The 20702-nt window shown below is 44.2% G+C and overlaps 1 protein-coding gene across 1 annotated transcript in view; it reads left to right on the forward strand.

Annotated features, from left to right (window-relative positions):
• parp8 (poly (ADP-ribose) polymerase family, member 8) overlaps nt 1-20702 on the forward strand; it is a 616987-nt gene that overhangs the window by 510978 nt on the left and 85307 nt on the right. Inside the window, exons 15-16 of the mRNA XM_070862515.1 lie at nt 15040-15132; nt 19762-19887. Of these exons, the coding sequence (XP_070718616.1) occupies nt 15040-15132; nt 19762-19887 (219 nt within the window). The remainder of the gene's footprint in view (nt 1-15039; nt 15133-19761; nt 19888-20702) is intronic.

Consider the following 20702-nt stretch of genomic DNA (forward strand, 5'->3'; position numbering starts at 1 on the left):
CCTATCATCTCTCTACGCAGTAGTTTAATTTTCTCCAATCTTTCCTCATTTACATTCAGGATTATACTTGTTGACCTCTCTTCACCTTCCCCCAATGTATGCAGATTCTTTTTGAATCACATTGATCCAATTTGAACACACTAGTCCAAGTGTGCTCTGATGAATACATTATAAAGCTTTAGCATAACTTCTATAGACCTACTATTCTTGCAATGTATCCAAGCATTGTTTTATTTTTGATTGCTTCTCCACATTATCTCAGCATTGAAAGTGACATGTCCAACATTACTCCCAGGCTTTCTAAGACTCCCTGGCTAATTCAATTGTACAATTATTGAAGTTAATCACGAATAGAGAGGAATATTGGGCAGGGTATAAAACTACTGTTTCTCACCTGGTGAGTTAGATTAAAATGCTCCCCTATGCTTCTAAACATTTTCCATATTTGCTCAAGAATTATATTTTCAATAGTATATCACTTAATTATTTTAGCTGATCCCTCATTCCATTGAAGTTTGCCTTGCGAAAAAGGAGGCAGACAAAAAGCAGGAAACTATAGACCAGTTAGCCTAACATCTTTGGTTTGGAAAATGTTGGAGTCCATTATTAAAGAAGCAATAGCAGGACATTTGGAAAAGCAAAATTCGATCAGGCAGAGTCAGCATGGATTTATGAAGGGGAAGTCATGTTTGACAAATTTGCTGGAGTTCTTTGAGGATGTAACGAACAGGGTGGATAAAGGGGGCCCAATGGATTTGGACTTCCAGAAGGCATTTGAATAGGTGCCACTTAAAAGGTTACTGCACAAGATAAAAGTTCACGGGGTTGGGGGTAATATATTAGCATGGATAGAGGATTGGCTAACTAACAGAGAACAGAGAGTCGGGATAAATGGTTCATTCTCTGGTTGGAAACCAGTAACTAGTGGGATGCCGCAGGGATCAGTGCTGGGACCCCAACTATTTACAATCTATATTAATGACTTGGAAGAAGGCACTGAGTGTAACATAGCCAAGTTTGCTCACGATACAAAGATGGGAGGAAAAACAATGTGTGAGGAGGAAACAAAAAATCTGCAAAAGGACATAGGCAGGCTAAGTAATTGAGCAAAAATTTGGCAGATGGAGTATAATGTTGGAAAGTGTGAGGTCATGCACTTTGGCAGAAAAAAATCAAAGAGCAAGTTATTATTTAAATGGAGAAAAATTGCAAACTGCCGCAGTACAGCGGGACCTGGGGGTACTTGTGCATGAAGCGCAAAAGGATATTATGCAGGTACGGCAAGTGATCAGGAAGGCCAATGGTATCTTGGCCTTTATTGCAAAAGGGATGGAGTATAAAAGCAGGGAAGTCTTACGACAGCTATATAAGGTATTGGTGAGGTCACACCTGGAATACTGCGTGCAGTTTTGGTTTCCATATTTATGAAAGGATATACTTGCTTTGGAGGCAGTTCAGAGAAGGTTCACTAGGTTGATTCCGGAGATGATGGGGTTGACTTATGAGGAAAGATTGAGTAGGTTGGGCCTCTACTCATTGGAATTCAAAAGAATGAGAGGTGATCTTATCGAAAAGTATAAGATTTTGAGGGGGCTTGACAAGGTAGATGCAGAGAGGATGTTTCCACTGATGGAGAAGACTAGAACTAGAGGGCACAATCTTAGAATAAGGGACGCCCATTTAAAACAGAGATGAGAAACATAGAAACATAGAAACATAGAAAATAGGTGCAGAAATAGGCCCTTCGGCCCTTCGAGTCTGCAACACCATTCAATATGATCATGGCTGATCATTTTTGCAAGTTCTTCTCTCAGAGGGTTGTAAATCTGTGGAATTCGCTGCTGGGAAGCTGGGACATTGAATAAATTTAAGACAGAAATAGACAGTTTCTTAAACGATAAGGGGATAAGGGGTCATGGGGAGTGGGCGGGGATGTGGAGCTGAGTCCATGATCAGATCAGCCATGATCTTATTGAATGGCGGAGCAGACTCGAAGGGCCGTATGGCCTACTCCTGTTCCTATTTCTTATGTTCTTATGTTCCACTAATTGATAATGATTGTCTGACACACCTATGTTTTTGCCCTGCTGCTCACTGCTGCAGGTTACCAAATAATCTTAGATGTAATCAAGTAAACCCTCAGTATACCATGAAACAAAATAGAAAGTGCTGGGAATGCTCATCAGCTCAGTTAGCATCTGTGGGTGGAGAGTCTTCATCAAAACTTGTACCAGTCTCAATCAGAGTATAGTGTAACACGAGCGTAGCTCTGATTCTCTAGCTAGCTTCAACACTACACCAAGAAATATGGACAAAGGTCAGAACTTCAGAATCTAAATTCTTTAATAATGTAGTGTGAAAACTGTTGATAAGGAATAAAAGACAACTAACTTTCTTGTAACTCAACACTGACAATCAAATACAAGCAGTAATCAAGAGAAGTTACTTATCTTTTTCTGTACATCACATATAAATACAACAATTCCAGAACAATTGGATGAGAAGAAGTTACTTTCCTCACTGTACTTCTGGAAAGGTTTAATACAGCAGGAGGTTCATTTTTAATCACTAAAACTACAGACAGTGTAAGCTAAAATGGATGCTTGTTTATTCTCTGCTGCGGTTGGTTTTTTCTTTGGTTTAGCTTTATCTTTGTTCTTTTCTGTCCAATCTGAAAAATGCCACCCTGTGGCTGGAGTACTTCATGACATCTACTGTGTTCAGAATTAAACTGGCACCAATCAAAATACTCCCCATCTAAAAATGACAAGGATTGAAACTTTTTACCAGTTAGGGTTCAGTTCCTCTTAGTTCGTGAGATGGTTTCGAGGCAGACATCATCTGTATACGTACATGTTCAGTCTCATATAGCTGTGACGCATGCCATCACTGCCGACCGTAGCCTCCCCATACGTACCCTTCTGACCTCGGTGGACTGGACTCAGAGGCACATCCAAATGGCCAGTCGCTCCGGGGAAATTCTTTCTGCCGGATGAGAATGAAATCCCTGTCAGAGGTGTCCGGCTTTGACTTGAGCCTTTTTTGTCGAGGCTGCTGGCATTTCTTCCGCTGTCAAATCCGTCACCGTTGTCATCGCCCATACGGCTCTTCCTGCACATAGTTGCCAGGTGGTGCCTTGAAGAGCTGAGTTTCTGGAGCTATGAGCATGGCGGGAGTGAGTGCCTGAGGTTCATGGTGGAGAAGTGGAGGGAACTCCAAGTTTCCCTCCAAGTTAAGGTGAGCACCTTTTGTCACGCTCTTACATGAATGATGGTGTCGGATGGACATGGCCTTCGGTGCCTGAAGGATAGTATGGTTAACAGAGGCATGGACTTTAATATTTGCCTCGCTTGGGCCAACCTGTCCGGAGACTCTCCAGCCTAAGTCCATACATTGTGCCCACGGTGTTCCTCTCAGCCCATTGCGAGACTCCCTGATCTTGAGGGGTTCTGGGCAATTTCTTCCGATGAGGTGGATCATATTTGCGTCATCTCTCAGCTCAGGTATCTTTGTCGCCACCGACCTGAGGTGGGGAAATTGTTCACAGAAATCAGGACGTGGGATCTCGCTTGTGTCTTCGGGGGTGTGGGCATTCTCGAGGATGGTAGGCAGCTGTTCTGTCTTTCCATCTACCGCTTCTATGACTCGACCGTCTGCTTGTCTCCCCTTGGTCATGATTCTGTCTCCGCCACAGGTGGTAAGCTCATACGGGAAGGCTGGACCTGGGAGGTCTAATGCGTCGAAGATTTCGGGGTCTCTGAAACAGACATTAGATTGGTCGTCCAGCACCGTGTAGCCAAGGATACATTTCGAGGGACGATCTCTGTGGTAGATCTTGCAGAGAACAATCTTATAGCAAGATTGTGTGGACCGGCAAGCCAAGTATCTGGTGTACTTTTTGATGGGCTGTCTGACCTGTGGCTCATCTGTTGGCCTTTTGTTGTGGGACTCCATGCCGTGTCTCCTCGCCATTCTGTCTCGGACTCGCGTGTGTGAAGGAGGCATGCTCTGTGCCTTGGCATTCCTTGCAAAGCACCTGAGTCCGGCAGTCTTGCGTTCTGTGGTGGTCGCCACACCTACAACACAGGCCGTTGGCTCTGCAAAACTTTCTTTGTTCATGAATGGACTTTCGGCTGAAAGCGATGCAGTCCAAGAGATGATGGTCTTGCTCGTCATGGTAGAGGCATATCTCTGAGGCTAGCCACATGGGCACCGACCTTGAAGGTGCAGATGTTGCCAAGACGTGAAGGGAAGAGCTGGGGCTTCTCCTCATTGTCATCCTCTCTGAGGATGGCTTACTGGGGCTGACTGTGTAAAGGTCGCTGTCGCTGTGTTGTGCTGTCCGTGCATAATTCGGCAAGTTCGCGAAGCTTGTGGTCTTCGTCTGCCCTGAACTTCGGAAACTTGTCGAGATTTCAAGGACAGATGTTGTGATCCTCGACTTTGTCACCAAAATTCTCTTCTCGTTCCTTCCATGCTTCCTGGTAGCCATTTCAGGGTCCGCAGTGTACCAGGTCGGAACTTGTCTATCAATTCCTTTGGCTTCCCCTTTGTGTACTTGACGAGAAAGATTAGCTTCTACGTGGCTGGTGTCACCGTCTGGTCTACCATGGCCTCGAACGTGTGGCGCCATGGCTGAAACATGATAGGATCTCCCTCATAAACATTGAGCTCGTGTGCAGGCTGGCGCTGACGAGCGAGAGTGTTGGTAATGTCCATTGTCAGGTCGAGGGTTGGCTCCCCCGCGTTGGTTGCCGGCACGAGAGGACGGAGGCTCGAGTAGTTCGGTGCTACGCCACTGGCTGGTGGGACAGCTCTTCATTCTGTTCTGGATGGCTGAAAGATTGGGGTCGCTGGCTGAAGCCAGAATGCAGGGGCAGAGTGAGCCGATCTGGCTGCGAGGTGCCGAAACTGCGAGGCATGGTCATTTGAGGTCTGTTCCGGTGAGGTCCGTACCCAAGTACTCCGTGCCTCTTGCTCTGCTCGCTACTTCTCCTCTAACCTTGCTTGCTGTACGGCGGCAGTTTTCCTGGCTTGAAGTATCTTGAGGTCCGCCTCAGCCTTCACTCTTGCCACTTTCACCTCGGCCTGAAGTCTCTGGACATTTGCCTCGGCCTGCACTTCTGCCACTTTCGCCTTAGCTGTTTGTCTCACTATGATGTCCGCAAAGTCTACGTTCTTTTCAGCAGCGGCGGTGTCAGCTCGAGCGTTGATCAAGGTAGTCCAACTTGAGGACGACATCCTGGAGCTCCTTATCGAGCGTCCTGACCATCTGCTGACACTCGACCTGATGCTCGACTGTGATTCTAGGGCCACAGTGTGGAGGTCTCCGTAACGTGGGTGAAGGCGGTGTTTGCGAGTTTGCAGTTCTCTAGGAAAATCGACTTAGTTTGTTGAGCATCTTCCTTGAATGCGCCCGCTTCATCCTGAGTGTAGAGGTCGCAGAGCGCAGCCCACAGCTGCTGGTACATCTGGATTGCAGAGCAAACGTGGCTGTTTGAAGGGCGTTCTCATCATCTAGGGCATCTTGAAATTCTTCAAGAATTATTTGGGTTCTCCGGCAGAAACTATGTAATTTATTTTTTCTTGCTTCTATGTCATTGCTGAGGGCTTTTAGGGTAGGGTACCTCTCTCTCTGCAATCAATTCAGAGGGTCTGGCTCACGGGGTGAAATCTCCTCTGGCTCTGAGCGTAGAGTTTGCTCGTGCAGGGTATTTGTGCTATCAGGACTGCCTGACATGATAATCTTCTGCTGGTGACCTGGGCGATTACTCGGGGTAATTCTTAGGTCATGCTTCGAAGTGGCTTTTCACTGTACCGGTCTCAGTCAGAGTATAACATAACATGAGTGTAGCTCTGATTCTCCAGCTAGCTTCAATATGGCCAAGCAATATGGCCAAAAGACAGAACTTCAGAATCCAAATCCTTTAATAATGTAGTATAAAAACTGTTGATAAGGAGTAAAAGACAGATCTAACATTCTTGTAACTCAACATTAACATTCAAATACAAGCAGTAATCAAGAGAAGTTACTTATCTTTTTCTGTACATCACATATAAATACAACAATTCCAGAACAATTGGATGAGAAGAAGTTACTTTCCCCACTGTACTTCTGGGAAGGTTTAATACAGCAGGAGGTGTGTTATTAATCAGTAAAACTACAGACAGTGTAAGCTAAAATGGATGCTTGTTTATTCTCTGCTGCAGCTGGGTTTTTTTTTGGTTTTGCTTTATCTTTGTTCTTTTCTGTCCAATCGGAAAAATGCCACCCTCTGACGGGAATACTTCATCATATCTACTGTGTCCATAATTAAACTGACTCCAACTAATACAAAACTGGAGGATATTACAGACGAACATTAGACTAGGTAGCTCATGAAGAAAAGCACTGGCACAGATCTGATGGGCCGAATGGCCGATTCTGTGCAGTAATATTCTCTGAATACATTAAAACTACAAAACTACACTGCAGATTTGCCTCAACAACGTCTTGTATTTATATAGCACCTTTACCATACTGAAGTATCCCAAGGCCTCGGGGGCCTCGAGAATTTTGTTTCTTAAATTTAATTTATTTAAGCCTATTTCTTTATCAACACTAAACATACCTCCTTACATACATTATATGTGCGCAAATTGGCTGCTGCATGTCCATACATTATGACATCGGCTACACTTCAAGACTACTTAATTGGCTGTAAAATACTTTGAATCGTGAAGTCGTGAAGGGCGGTCTTTCTTTTTCTTTATATAGTCACAGCATTTTTGTTTTTCATCTTATACAAATAAATGTCCATGAGGCAAGCAAACTTGGAAATTAAATATTGCATGATACAATGTAATACTGAGAAACTGTCTAAAGTTACAATCATTTTCAGGTTTTTATTGTCCTCAGGTATGCATTTTACTGTGGGTTTATACAATACCCAGATAACTAACTGCTTGAATATTGCTGTTTCAAACATTGCTGCCAGCAAGTAAGCCTTCACATTGTGTTCAGCAACAGTTTAATACAATACAAGTTAAATTGTTTTTTTTTCTTTGTATAGAACAAAGTAATTCCACAAGGCATGATGGGATTGTTTTTAAATCTAAAAATCAAACACAGGTTGTTCGAGAAATCAATTTAGCCTCCACATTTTATCACCAAAGTAATTTAGAAATACTAATAACGTTGGCACTAAGCTGACTATAGATTAAACAAAGACTATTATTAGCTACTTTGTTGCTCGATCAGTTTTACTCAATCTCGGGATATATGTGAAAGGTTATTTTATTTGATAGATTTGTAACTTTTGGCTAACTTTGTGTGCCCCTAGTGACCAAATAGTATAATGCATTCAGTGTGCTTTTACACTGTACCAATACACAATACCTGTACTGCTGATCTCTGTGAAGTCAGCACTTTGGTGTCACTAATAAGTCCATCTGAATCCAGCTCGTACTCTGCACGTGATTGTTATAGTTGACCTGGGAGTGCGTAATGGTAACACTGGGCGCCAAAAGTGGGCACAGATTTGGCAAAAATAGCTGATCTTAATCAGACCAGGCAAGATGAAATCAAACACCCAGTATATACAGCTACTATTATTACTAAGTATTTTTAAATTATTCATAAATGTAACTGATCTTTAGAATTCATTTATATTACACGACTGTTCTAAGCATGTAATTATAAAGCGCGAAGTGCAGTTGGCAAGAGGGAAGTTACACTGCAGGGGTGTTACTCACACTCTGCCGCCAGGAGAGTGTTTTATGCATGTTTACAGGGCTCTACTCTGTCAACACTTTAAAATATATATATATATATTAGCGTTAAAAAAACTTAAGATCCCAAATTACAAGCTTCACTGCTGGCACATGCATCACTAATGGCTACTGCGGGTCCCAGAATTGTAACCCTATCTCTGACTCGCACTTACATTTAATAAGGCCCATGTTGGGAAATGGACCTCACTATTTTGGCCCTTAAATACTAAGTTTGCTGTGTATCCAGGAGGTCCAACAGACCACTCCAGCTTTGCATTGGACTGAAGTTATACTCCACCCAGTGTGAAGTTTAATCAAGATTAGATGGACTACTGGAGTGGTTCGTATATACTTACCTTTATATCAGGACCTAACTCCTGAATTATTACCACTTTAGTGTTGATGTTCACCTGAAGCTGCTTTACATTGACACAAAAGAGGCAGTAGAATTTCAGCCTTAAACATCAAAGATTTATTTTTTTTACTTGTGCAGCTGGCAAATGGGGCTGTGCTTTGTGTAAAATGAGAATAAGCAGTATGCCATACCTCATCAATGCCAGAGAGTAAAAGGCATTCCCTCACTCAAGCAAAGTAACAGTCATAAGTCACTGGTGCCTGCAGCGTCCATGAGTTAGCTCATTATAAACAGTAAGTCATTCACTGAAACATGCATTAGCTTGCTATGATAATGCAGCAATACCAATGACTGGTGCATGTGACCAAGCAGCATTCTTTACTTTGACAAGAGAGAGCAAGAAAAAGAGATTATACATGAATTGTGACTCTGCAATCTACAGCTCTTTCAAAGCGCTTCAACTCCAGAAACTATCCAGATTCAATAAAGCAGCCGTTAATAACACATTATGTTTCATGCTGTCCTGTAATATTTGAGCTGTGCATGATACAGAGAGTGTTAAAATGTTAATGGGTGCCCATTCATTATTTTCTGCTAGAAGGTGTAAAAGAGATGAAGACGGATAATGTGGGTGCAAGTGAACATAATGCTACATTAAGCAAATACTGCACATCTGAAGAAACAAAATTAACCTTGAAACAATCAAAAAGAAGTCATGAAAAGGCATAAAAACTGAGAGGAAGAGTTCAGATTCTGGCAAACAATGAAGTCGGAGTTTGAAAGGAATTCAAGCTTTGGTAGTTTGAACATTTAGTCGTCAGCACACCACCAATTCTGCACTCCTCCCCCTTCCCCCACCCCACCCCAAAATGTCTACTCTACTTTCCTGAAGGCACTGACTATTTTGGAGATATAGATTCACAGACACTGGTAGTCTTCATGTACCGTGTCAACATTATCTTTCTCAAAGTGTGTGCCTACACAGTGAGTGTTGACAGGCTATTCGCCATGAGGGGCATCATAGTCGAGCCGAATCCAGTTAGCACCTGATATTTACACAGAAGCATTTTCCAGTATACGTCAATAGCAATTAGGGATAAGACCCTGGCTGATTGTTTTTCTCTCTTGTCCAAGAGAATGGGCCATTTTTGTCATTCAAACAGCTTAGAATACCCAGTACATGAATATTACCAAATGAAGACTTGAGAAAGCTATTGGAGTAAGAATAGACACCAGCTTTGTGTAAGTAGTCGACACCATTTCTGGCCGTGGTATATTAATGGAGTTACTTCAACCGTCTGAAAACTCCATAACAATAAGTGCCACAAACAAGCTGAATTATGTAGTCTTTCTCCTGAGTCTAATAACTCTAGTTTATCTAACACCAACAATGCAATTTCCTATTTATTACATATTCATTGCTGTTTCAGTGTAGAAAACAATAATGGAGGACAATCTACTGATGTTTTACAAAGGTGACAAGTAGATCTGAAATATTTACAAATTGATGCAGTATAATTAATGATATTAAGGCAGCATGTAAAGAATCCATGCAATCTGTTGTAGAAGAGGCCAGTTCTATTTTCACACACAATATTTTATTTTTTGCCATTGTAAAATACCACAAGTAGGGACAGATACGACAACAACAACTTGCATTTATATAGTACCTTTAGCATAGGAAAATGTCCTAAAGTGCTTCACAGGTGCGTAATCAGACAAAAATTGACACTGAGCCAAAGAAGGAGATAATAGGATGGATGACTAAAAGATTGGTGAAATATTGTTTTTAAGGAGCAACTTAAAGGAGGAGCGGTGGAGACAATTAGGGAGGGTATTCCAGAGCTTAGGGCCGAGATGGCTAAAGGCCTGGCCATCAATGGTGGGGCGAAGAGAGTAGGGGATACACAAGAGGCCAGAGTTTGAGGAATTCAGAATTGTTTGAACATTGTAGGGCTGCAGGAGGTTACAGAGATAGAAATGACAGTGGAGAGGCGTCGGAGGAGGATGGTGTTGTCAACTATGTTAAAGGCTGCAGAGAGGTCAAGAAGGTTGACAAGGGATAGTGTACCACTGTCACAATCACAGAGAATGACATTTGTGTCTTTGATTAGGGCCATTTTAGTGCTGTAGCAGGGGCAGAAATCTAATTCTAGAAGTTCAAACATGGGGGTTGTGGAAAAGATCGGCATGGATTTGGGAGGTGACAATATGTTCAAGGAAGAAGCACTGAGAGTAGCCAGGACACAGAATGTACCCTGGATGGGAGTCTTCAATGTCCATTAGCAAGAGTAGCTTGGTAGCACCACTACTGACTGAGCTGGCTGAGTCCTGAGGATATAGCTGCCAGATTGGGCCTGCGGCAGGTGGTGAGAGAACCAACATGAGGGAAAAATCTACTGAGCTCATCCTCACCAATCTACCTGTTGCAGAAGTATCTGTCCATGACTGCATTGGTAGCAGTGATCACGGCACAGTTCTCGTGGACACTTTGAGGGCATCTTCCATCTTGTTGTGTGGCACTACCACTGTGCTAAATGGGATAGATTCAGAATAGAGCAAGCATACATGAGATGCATGGGCCATCAACAGCAGCAGAATTGTATACCACCACAATCTGTAACCTCATATGCCCGGCATATCACTCACTCTACCATTACCATCAACCCAGGGGACCAAAGTTGGTTCAATGAGGAGTGCAGATAAGCATGCCAGGAGCAGCACCAGGCTTACTTGAAAATGAGATGCAAACCTGGGGAAGCTACAACATGGGACTATAGAGTGGAAGCAGCATGCTATATTCTCTGCCTCAGAGAGCTGTGGAGGCTGGGTCATTGAATATATTTGAGGCGGAGATAGACAGATTTGTGAGTAATAAACGAATAAAGGGTTATGGGGAGTGGGCAGGGAAGTGGAGCTGAGTCCATGATCAGATCAGCCATGATCTTATTAAGGTGGCCTACTCCTGCTCCTATTTCTTATGTTTTTATAGACAGAACTAAGCGATCCCACAAAGCTCTGCAGTCCTGCCACATCCAGTCGTGAATGATGGTGGACAATTAAACAAACAGCGTGGTGGCCCCGACCTGCGAGAGGCCATCAGCAACAGGTCAAAGCCATAAATGGAACGGCAGGTGGTGGCCTGGAGCAGCGTGGTGGCCCTGGGAGCAGCCTGGCGGCCCCGACTTGCAAGAGAACACCGGCAGGTCGGTGCCATAAAAGGAGTATCGAGCGGCGGCTGGGAGCAGTATAGGGGCCCTGGGAGGAGCGTGGCGGCCCCGGGAGTAGCATGGCGGCCCCGGGAGCAGTATGGCATGAACTGATGCAGGAGGGTGATGGCAGCGAAGAGGGCAACTGGATTGGACGTCACCAAGGTCCAAGTCGCTGATTGAAGTGTGGGCAGGTACAGCAGAAGCAGCGAGGTTGGATCGCAGGAGCAGCAAGAGATCATGGAGCGACATGATCGGGGCCCAGGAGAGGCGTGAGTTTGGGCCCAGAAGAGGCGAGAGCCCAGGCGCAGCATGGACCAGCCCACACTGTGATATGTGTGCGCACTAGGTCCGTGCAGCAGAGCTGATCTCCAGTTGTCTTGGTTAATCCTTGCCACTGGACCAAGACCTAGCTCTGTCGAGCCCGTGTGGTGGCTGGTGTGCAATGACCACCACGCATTGAAAAAATCCATGCACAGGCATCTTCCACCCTTCACGATGTAGTTCGGGACCTGGAATATTAGGTCCTTCACTGAAACACCTGTGAACTCATCCCTTTTTGGCGTGGAAGCAAGTCATCCTCGATACGACGGACAGCCTATAATGAAACAACTAATGGGAAGAGGAGGCTCCATGAATATCCCCATCCTCAATGATGGCAGAGCCCAGCATGTGAGTGCAAAAGATAAGGGTGAAGCATTTACAATCATCTTCAGCCAGAAGTGCTGAGTGGATAATGCATCTTGGCCTCCTCCTGAGGGACAGCCTCAGCCTCAGACAGAAGTTGGGGAGAGGAGGGAGAGGATGGAGAGAGAAAACAGGGAATTATAGACCAGTCAGCCTGACATCGGTAGTGGGTAAAATGATGGAATCAATTATTAACGATGTCATAGCAGCGCATTTGGAAAGAGGTGACATGATAGGTCCAAGTCAGCATGGATTTGTGAAAGGGAAATCATGCTTGACAAATCTTCTGGAATTTTTTGAGGATGTTTCCAGTAGAGTGGACAAGGGAGAACCAGTTGATGTGGTATATTTGGACTTTCAGAAGGCTTTCGACAAGGTACCACACAAGCGATTAATGTGCAAAGTTAAAGCACATGGGATTGGGGGTAGTGTGCTGACATGGATTGAGAACTGGTTGTCAGACAGGAAGCAAAGAGTAGGAGTAAATGGGGACTTTGCAGAATGGCAGGCAGTGACTAGTGGGGTACCGCAAGGTTCTGTGCTGGGGCCCCAGCTGTTTACACTGTACATTAATGATTTAGACGAGGGGATCAAATGTAGTATCTCCAAATTTGCGGATGACACTAAGTTGGGTGGCAGTGTGAGCTGCGAGGAGGATGCTATGAGGCTGCAGAGCGACTTGGATAGGTTAGGTGAGTGGGCAAATGCATGGCAGATGAAGTATAATGTGGATAAATGTGAGGTTATCCACTTTGGTGGTAAAAACAGAGAGACAGACTATTATCTGAATGGTGACAGATTAGGAAAAGGGGAGGTGCAAAGAGACCTGGGTGTCATGGTACATCAGTCATTGAAAGTTGGCATGCAGGTTCAGCAGGCCGTTAAGAAAGCAAATGGCATGTTGGCCTTCATAGCGAGGGGATTTGAGTACAGAGGCAGGGAGGTGTTGCTACAGTTGTACAGGGCCTTGGTGAGGCCACACCTGGAGTATTGTGTACAGTTTTGGTCTCCTAACCTGAGGAAGGACATTCTTGCTATTGAGGGAGTGCAGCAAAGATTCACCAGACTGATTCCCGGGATGGCGGGACTGACCTATCAAGAAAGACTGGATCAACTGGGCTTGTATTCACTGGAGTTCAGAAGATTGAGAGGGGATCTCATAGAAATGTTTAAAATTCTGATGGGTTTAAACAGGTTCGATGCAGGAAGAATGTTCCCAATGTTGGGGAAGTCCAGAACCAGGGGTCACAGTCTAAGGATAAGGGGTAAACCATTTAGGACCGAGATGAGGAGAAACTTCTTCACCCAGAGAGTGGTGAACCTGTGGAATGCTCTACCACAGAAAGTTGTTGAGGTCAATTCACTAAATATATTCAAAAAGGAGTTAGATGAGGTCCTTACTACTAGGGGAATCAAGGGGTATGGTGAGAAAGCAGGAATGAGGTACTGAAGTTGCATGTTCAGCCATGAACTCATTGAATGGCGGTGCAGGCTAGAAGGGCCGAATGGCCTACTCCTGCACCTCTTTTCTATGTTTCTATGAATGGAGTAAGTGGCTAGGGAATGGAGTTTGTGGTGGGTACTGAAAACAATGGCTTTGGTCTTCCCAATATTCAATTGAAGAAAATTTCTGCTCATGCAGAACTGGATGTCGTGCAAGCAGTCTGCAGAGCGGTCGAGAGAAGTAGTGAGTTAGAGTTGGGTGTCATCAGCATACATATGAAAACTGATGCTGTGTTTCCAGATGATGTCGCCAAGGGGAAACATGTAGATGAGAAATAGGAAGGGGCCAAGGATAGATCCTTGGGGGACACCAGAGGTAACAATGTGGGGGTGGGAAGAGAAGCCATTGCAGGTGATTCTCTGGCTATGATTAGATAGATAAGAATGGATTCAGACGAGTGCAGTCCCACATAGCTGGACGACAGTGGAAAGCCATTGGAGAAGGATAGAGTGGTCAACCATTGCAGGCAAGTCAAGACGGATGAGGAGGGATAGTTTGCCTTTGTCTCAGCCACAAAGAATGTCATTTTTGACTTTGATGAGAGCTGTTTTGGTACTGTGGTAGGCGTGGAAAACGGATTGGAGGGATTCAAACAAGGAATTGCGGGAAAGATGGGCACGGATTTGGGAAGCGACGACACGTTCAAGGACTTTGGAGAGAAAAGGGAAGTTGGAGATAGGATGGTAGTTTGCAAGGACGGAGGGGTCGAGGGTTGTTTTTTCGAAGAGAGGAGTGATGACGGCTGATTTGAAGGAGAAGGGGACAGTTCCTGAGGAGAGAGACCGTTAACAACGTCAGCTATCATGGGAGCCAGAAAAGGAAGTTGGGTGGTCAGCAGTATGGTGGGAATAGGGTCAAGGGAGCAGGACCTGAGTCTCATGTACAGGGTGAGCTCAGAAAGGTCATGAGGGGAGATCGTAGATAAACTGGAGAAAGATGTGAGGTCAGGGCTAGGGTAGGGGGGATCCTTCGAGGAAGTTTCGCCCAGTGGGCTAGGGGAAGGAAGGGAAGAGCTTTGATTCAGATTTATTTTTCCCAGTTTTAAAAGTATTTTTGAACTTTTTCAGCTCCTTCCTCTTGCTATTCTCTGGTCAGGAGATCCGAAAAGGCCTTGACTGATGCTATTCTGTAAATGATTATTAGAAGGCAGTAGAGCAGAATCCAATTAGATTTTCCACTCTGTTCCTTATATAGTGCATGGACTTCACTCATTGTATGTTCCGATGAGGAGGCTATGGTCAGGAAATAGCAGGTTTGAAATCATGCCTCACCAGCTTATTGGAGGACTCGACTTCACAAGGCTTTGCATCCTTATGAAGAAAGTCCAGTGGGACTTCATAGCATTAAGAACCTTCTTCAGAAGATTGAAATAAAATCCACTTATGAGGATCTAAGGAAAACAGATTGTATTTGATCCAGTAAAGTGATGGGTCAGCATTCCTAAACATCTGTTTAGCTGACGTATTTATATCTTTCATGATGTGTCCAAATCTTTTTTATATATTAATTGAGCTTTGTTTTCTTTATTACAGCCCACAGTATGTGAGCGGGAGCTGTGCGTATTTGCTTTCCAGACTTTGGGAGTAATGAATGAAGCTGCAGATGAAATAGCAACAGGGGCTCAGGTACAGAATCATAGAAAATTACGACACAGAAGGAGGCCATTTGGCACATTGTGTCTGTGCCGGTCGGAAAAGAGTTACCCAGCCTAATCCCACCTTCCAGCACTAGGTCCGTAGCCCTGTAGATTATGGCTCTTTTAGTGCACATCCAAGTATCTTTTAAATGTAATGTGGGTTTCTGCCTCTACCACCCTTTCAGGCAGTGAGTTCCAGACTCCCACTACCCTCTGGGTGAAGAAATGTTTCCTCATCTCCCCTCTAATCCTTCTACCAACTACTTTAAATCTATCCCCCTGGTTATTGATCCCACTGCTAAGGGAAATAGGTCCTTCCTATACACTCTATCTAGGCCCCTCATAATTTTCTACACCTCAATTAAATCGCTCCTCAGCCTCCTCCAAGGAAAACAACCTCAGCCTATCTAATCATTCCTCATAGCTAAAATATTGGCAACATTCTCGTAAATCTCCTCTGCACCCTTTCTAGTGCAATCACATCCTTCCTGTGTTGACCAGAACTGTGGCCTAACTAATGTTTTATATAGTTCTAGCATAACTTCCTTGCTCTTGTATTCTATGCCTCGGCTAATAAAAGAAAGCATTCCGTATGCCTTATTGACTGCCTTATCGACCTATCCTGCTACCTTTAAAGATCTGTGGATATATATTCCAAAGTCCCTCTGTTCCTCTATACCTCTCAGTACCCTTCCATTTATTGTGTATTCCCTTGCCTTGTTGCTCCTCCCCAAATGCATTATCTCACACTTTTCCGGATTGAACTCCATTTGCTATTTTTCTGCCCACCTGTTAATCGATATCTTCCTGCAGTTTGGAGCTTTCCACCTCACTGTCAACCACACGGCCAATTTTTGTACCATCTGCAAATTTCTTTATCATGCCCCCTACAGTTAAGTCTAAATCATTAATACAGGTTGAGCATCCCGAATTCGGCAACCTCGGGACCGTGAACGAGCCAGTTTTCGTATTTTTCCGGATCACGGAATATGTTTCTGATGTCCGAAATCCGGAAACACCCGAGCCCAGGTTTGGGTATTTCTGAATTTCGGAACATCAGAAAAGGGCGGGGTGGGAGGGGGGGAGAGGGGGTTTGCTCTCCGAGGAGCTGTTTGGGTCGCCGGCCCCGTCCAGAAGGCCGTCGGGCGGGGCCCAGCTGTCAAGGAATTGTTTGGGCGGGGCCCCGCTGCTGTGGAGCTGTTCGGGTGGGGCCCTGCCGAGGAGAAGGTGTTCGGGTGGGGTCTTGTCACCGTGGAAGTGTTCGGGCGGGTCCCACCGCCGTGGAGCTGTTCGGGTGGGGCCTCGCCGTGGTGAAGGTGTTCGGGTGTGCACTGCCGAGGAGAAGGTGTTCGGGCGGGTCCCACCGCCATGGAGCTGTTCGGGTGGGGCCTCGCCGTGGTGAAGGTGTTCGGGTGTGCACTGCCGAGGAGAAGGTGCTCGGGCGGGTCCCACCGCCATGGAGCTGTTCGAGTGCGGTCCCGCCGCCAAGGAAGTGTTCAGGCTGGTGCGCCCTGTCGCAGAGGAGGTGTTGGGGTGGGCCGGTGAGGAGGCCCCGAGGTAAGGGCAGCGGCGGCGAGTGGGGCAAGGCGAGCAGCGGCATGGTAAGATCAGCGGCAGCGAGGTGAGGTCTGAGGTCGGGCAGCGGCGGGGCCCTGAGGTCGGCAGAGTCAGCGGGTCCAGATTCCGGAACATTTTATGGATTCCAGACGACTCTGCCACCAATCGGTCTGGAGTCAGAATTCCAGAATATTCCGGATTCTGGAACTCTGAATTTTGGACGTTCAACCTGTATATACTACAAAAAGTAAGGGATTGAGTACTGAGCCCTGCAGAACCCCACTGGAAAAGTCACAAAAGTTCCCCTCATCCATTATGCTTGGCTTCCTGCCACTGAGCCAAATTCGGATCCAATTTGCCTCTCTCCCTTCGATCAGCCTACCATGTGGGACCAGGCAACATCCTAGTAAATGTCCTCTGCACCCTCTCTAGTGCAATCATGTCCTTCCTATAATACAGCGACCAGAACTGCACGCAGTACTCCAGCTGTGGCCGAACCAAAGTATTATACAATTTAAGCATAACCTCCCAGCTCTTATATTCTATGCCTCGGCCAATAAAGGCAAGCATTCTGTATGACTTCTTAACCACCTTATCCACCTGGCCTGCTAATTTCAGGGATCTGTGGACAAGTACTCCATGGTCGCTTTGTTCATCTACATTATTAAGTGGCCTACCGCTTAATGTGTATACCCTTTCCTTATTAGCCCTCCCAAAGTGCATTACCTTACACTTCTCTGAATTAAATTCCATTTGCCACTGCTCTGCCCACCTGACCAGTAGATTGATATCCTCCTGCAGCCCATGACTTTCCTTTTCATCATCAACCACACAGCCAATTTTAGTGTCGTCTGCAAACTTCTTGATCATACTCCCGATATTCAAATCTAAATTGTTGATATATGCCACAAAAAGCAAGGGTCCCAGTACTGCACCCTGTGGAACCCCACTGGAAATATCCTTCCATTCACAAAAACACCCATCAGCCATTACCCTTTGCTTCCTACCTCCAAGCCAATTTTGGATCCAACTTGCCACTTTGCCCTGGATCCCAGGCCTTTAACCTTCGTGACCAGTCTACCATGTGAGACCTTATTAAAAGCTTTGCTAAAATCCATGTAAACATCATACACACTCCTTGTTACCTCCTCAAAGAAGTCAATCAAGTTAATCAGACACGACCTTCCCTTAACAAATCCATGCTGACTGACCTGTTATGTTAAATAGAAATGTTAAAGAGGCAAATCCCTTTCACCACCTTCATTATTTAAAGCAACATACAGTTACAATGCACATGTTGTAATTAGGGAACTAGGTGGCAAGGGCATTTGAACATTGCTTTTGCAACTGCAATCCAGGTTAAATACAATGAAGACAGAAGGAATGAAAATCTTTTAAAATATTGTATGCCTCTTGAGGTATTAAGGTTGTTATGTTTTAAATTTAAAGTTCAGTATTTTTTTTAATCTCCTAATGGTGCCTATTATTCGAGTGAAAGGAAACCAATCACACAAAAGCACATTAAAATCAGGGCTTACCAGTGGATGCATCCCATTAAGTAGGTAACGAATATAACAATAATCCTGGAATCAAAGCCAACAACCCCCCTGCCCCCAGAACCTACTCAGTGAATCCTGCTTTCTTCTTAAGACAGACAGAAAATCATTTGTGTCACTATTTCCTTTTGTTGGATTTACCAGCTATCTACCTCACTATTCCAGTTATGCGGGACTGTTTCTAGCTAGAATAAGGAATGTACTATAGGAAGAATTTCAAAGCACAGAGGGTCCACAATATCAACAAGGTAGATCCTTGAGTTTGGCTACACTCCATAAAGTTCTTACCGGGTATATGCCAAAAATTGTCACTAATCAGCATTAAATTATCAATGTCACTCAGAGAGACCACAGAATGGTTGGTGTCAGAAATGGAAAAAGTCACACTGGTACAATAGTGCGTGCAAGCTCTTCTGAGGGAGGGATTGAGATGCACTGTTGAGCAGAATAGAACTTTACTTCACATCTAAACATACATGGATAGAGGGATAGAATTTCCATGAACGTTCTCCTCCTCTCCCATTGGAACTTTGGCAGAATATTGCCAGAAACCCCAGCGAAGTGGTGTAAACAGTTATTTTCTCCGAGTTTCCATTGGTCTTCTGCTAAAGTTATGAGAGAAGAATGGGAGAACCTCTATGGAAATTCTACCTCACTATACCTGACCAAAGAGTGCATGATGTCGATGCAATGCCTGATATGGAAAATGTTTCATTACCCAGCACTAACATCCTTGATGAGCACAACATTTACAAAAAACATTTTTAAAGTTAAGACAGCAATGCATTACGCACGTTACAAATTAAGTTGCACCTATATAGCTATATCAAGTATCTCAGAAATGTATAGAACCTTGCGCTTTACTCAATAGGAGCATGGATCTGAGAATCGATGCTACAATATTGTCGTCCTACCTCTGACCTGCACTACTGTCTGTTGAGGCTCCACACTGGGAACTCAGGATCACTGAATATGTCTATAGTAAATTGTGGTTGACTCTTGTGTGGGCAAAAACAGCAATCAATTTACACAAACAGCACTGAGATGAATGCCACTTAATCTGTTTTGCTTGCATTGAGTGAGAGAAGGATGTTGGCTAGGATATCAATATATCTCTCTTCTCCATCAATCCAGCACTCCCTCAGTAGTGCACTGAAGTGTCAGCTTAAATTATGTGCTCAAGTCTTGAAGTAGGGCTTGAAGCCACAATTATCTGACGCGGAAGCAAAAATGTTATCAGCTGAGCCAAACTGACACAAAGCAGATAATTCTCTAGGTTGATTTGCTGACAGATATTTGTGATTTTAAACTATTGGGGGTAATTTTTGGACCTGGCACTCCCAATTGGGAGCCTTGTCCACTGGCAGCAAAATCAGAAATCTGGATGCACATTGCTGGTGGACACAGCACCCTTCTGGAAGAACATTACCCTTTATTAGTACCTGTACTCTTAACCCACTGTCTAGGTGACTACATTTCCAATTGATTCTCTTCTGTTATTGCAGGTGGTGGATTTGTTAGTGTCCATGTGCCGATCCGCTCTGGAATCTCCCAGAAAAGTGGTAATTTTTGAGCCATATCCATCTGTGGTGGATCCCCTTGATCATCGGAGTCTGGCATTTAACCCAAGGGTACTATACTTTCCTATTAATTAACTATCTAGTTAGTGACTTAGCCATGAGTTAAAAATAGTCACAGAAATCGTATGGGTAATTTTCTACTTTTGAGTTTCTGGAACAAAGCATTGCACATTGATAGGGCATAAGGATATTGAGCATAGAGGATAGTATGCTCATTATATAGTCCTCCCGATTGTCCATCATTAATTTACTTGGACAGAAAATAAGCCACCCTGCATTAGAGTTAGGGTTAGCGGTAGGGTTACACTATCCTTCACATCCAGTATTCATCCTGGTGTGCAATGCTGCATGTCCAGAACAAGCTAAATATTTATACTGATGTTTCAACTATTAGACCATTCCAAAGCCTACTATAATTTTACTTTTAGGCTTTTTTTTCTCATTGCCGATAGCATTTCAGAGACGCTTATAAACTTTAGTTACCTCATTTAAAACTTAGCTAATTTATTATACTGGCTGGGCCTCATCCATTCTTAATGTATCTTGTTTAATTACATGCATCACAAGTAATTTGGGAGAATAAGGCTTGTTTCTATGACCATGTTGTTTCTAATTTAGGTCCATGCCTTCTTACCTACTGATTAGCTTTTATCTGAAATACCTCAGCGTAAAATGAATTAATCTGATTTCTGTTTAATAGAAGTGTACATATAACAGATTGATGCAATATTACCTGCCCAGAATATTTTAAAAATCTACTATGAATTGATTTTTGATTAAAAAAATTCAACACTCCTTCAAATGCAAGGAAATCATGTTGAATTTGAACAAGAAATTAGTAAAGGCACAGCTGGCTTAGTCCATGC

Source organism: Pristiophorus japonicus, chromosome 2 (genome assembly GCF_044704955.1).
Source record: "Pristiophorus japonicus isolate sPriJap1 chromosome 2, sPriJap1.hap1, whole genome shotgun sequence".
In the NCBI taxonomy this organism is placed as follows: Eukaryota; Metazoa; Chordata; class Chondrichthyes; family Pristiophoridae; genus Pristiophorus; species Pristiophorus japonicus.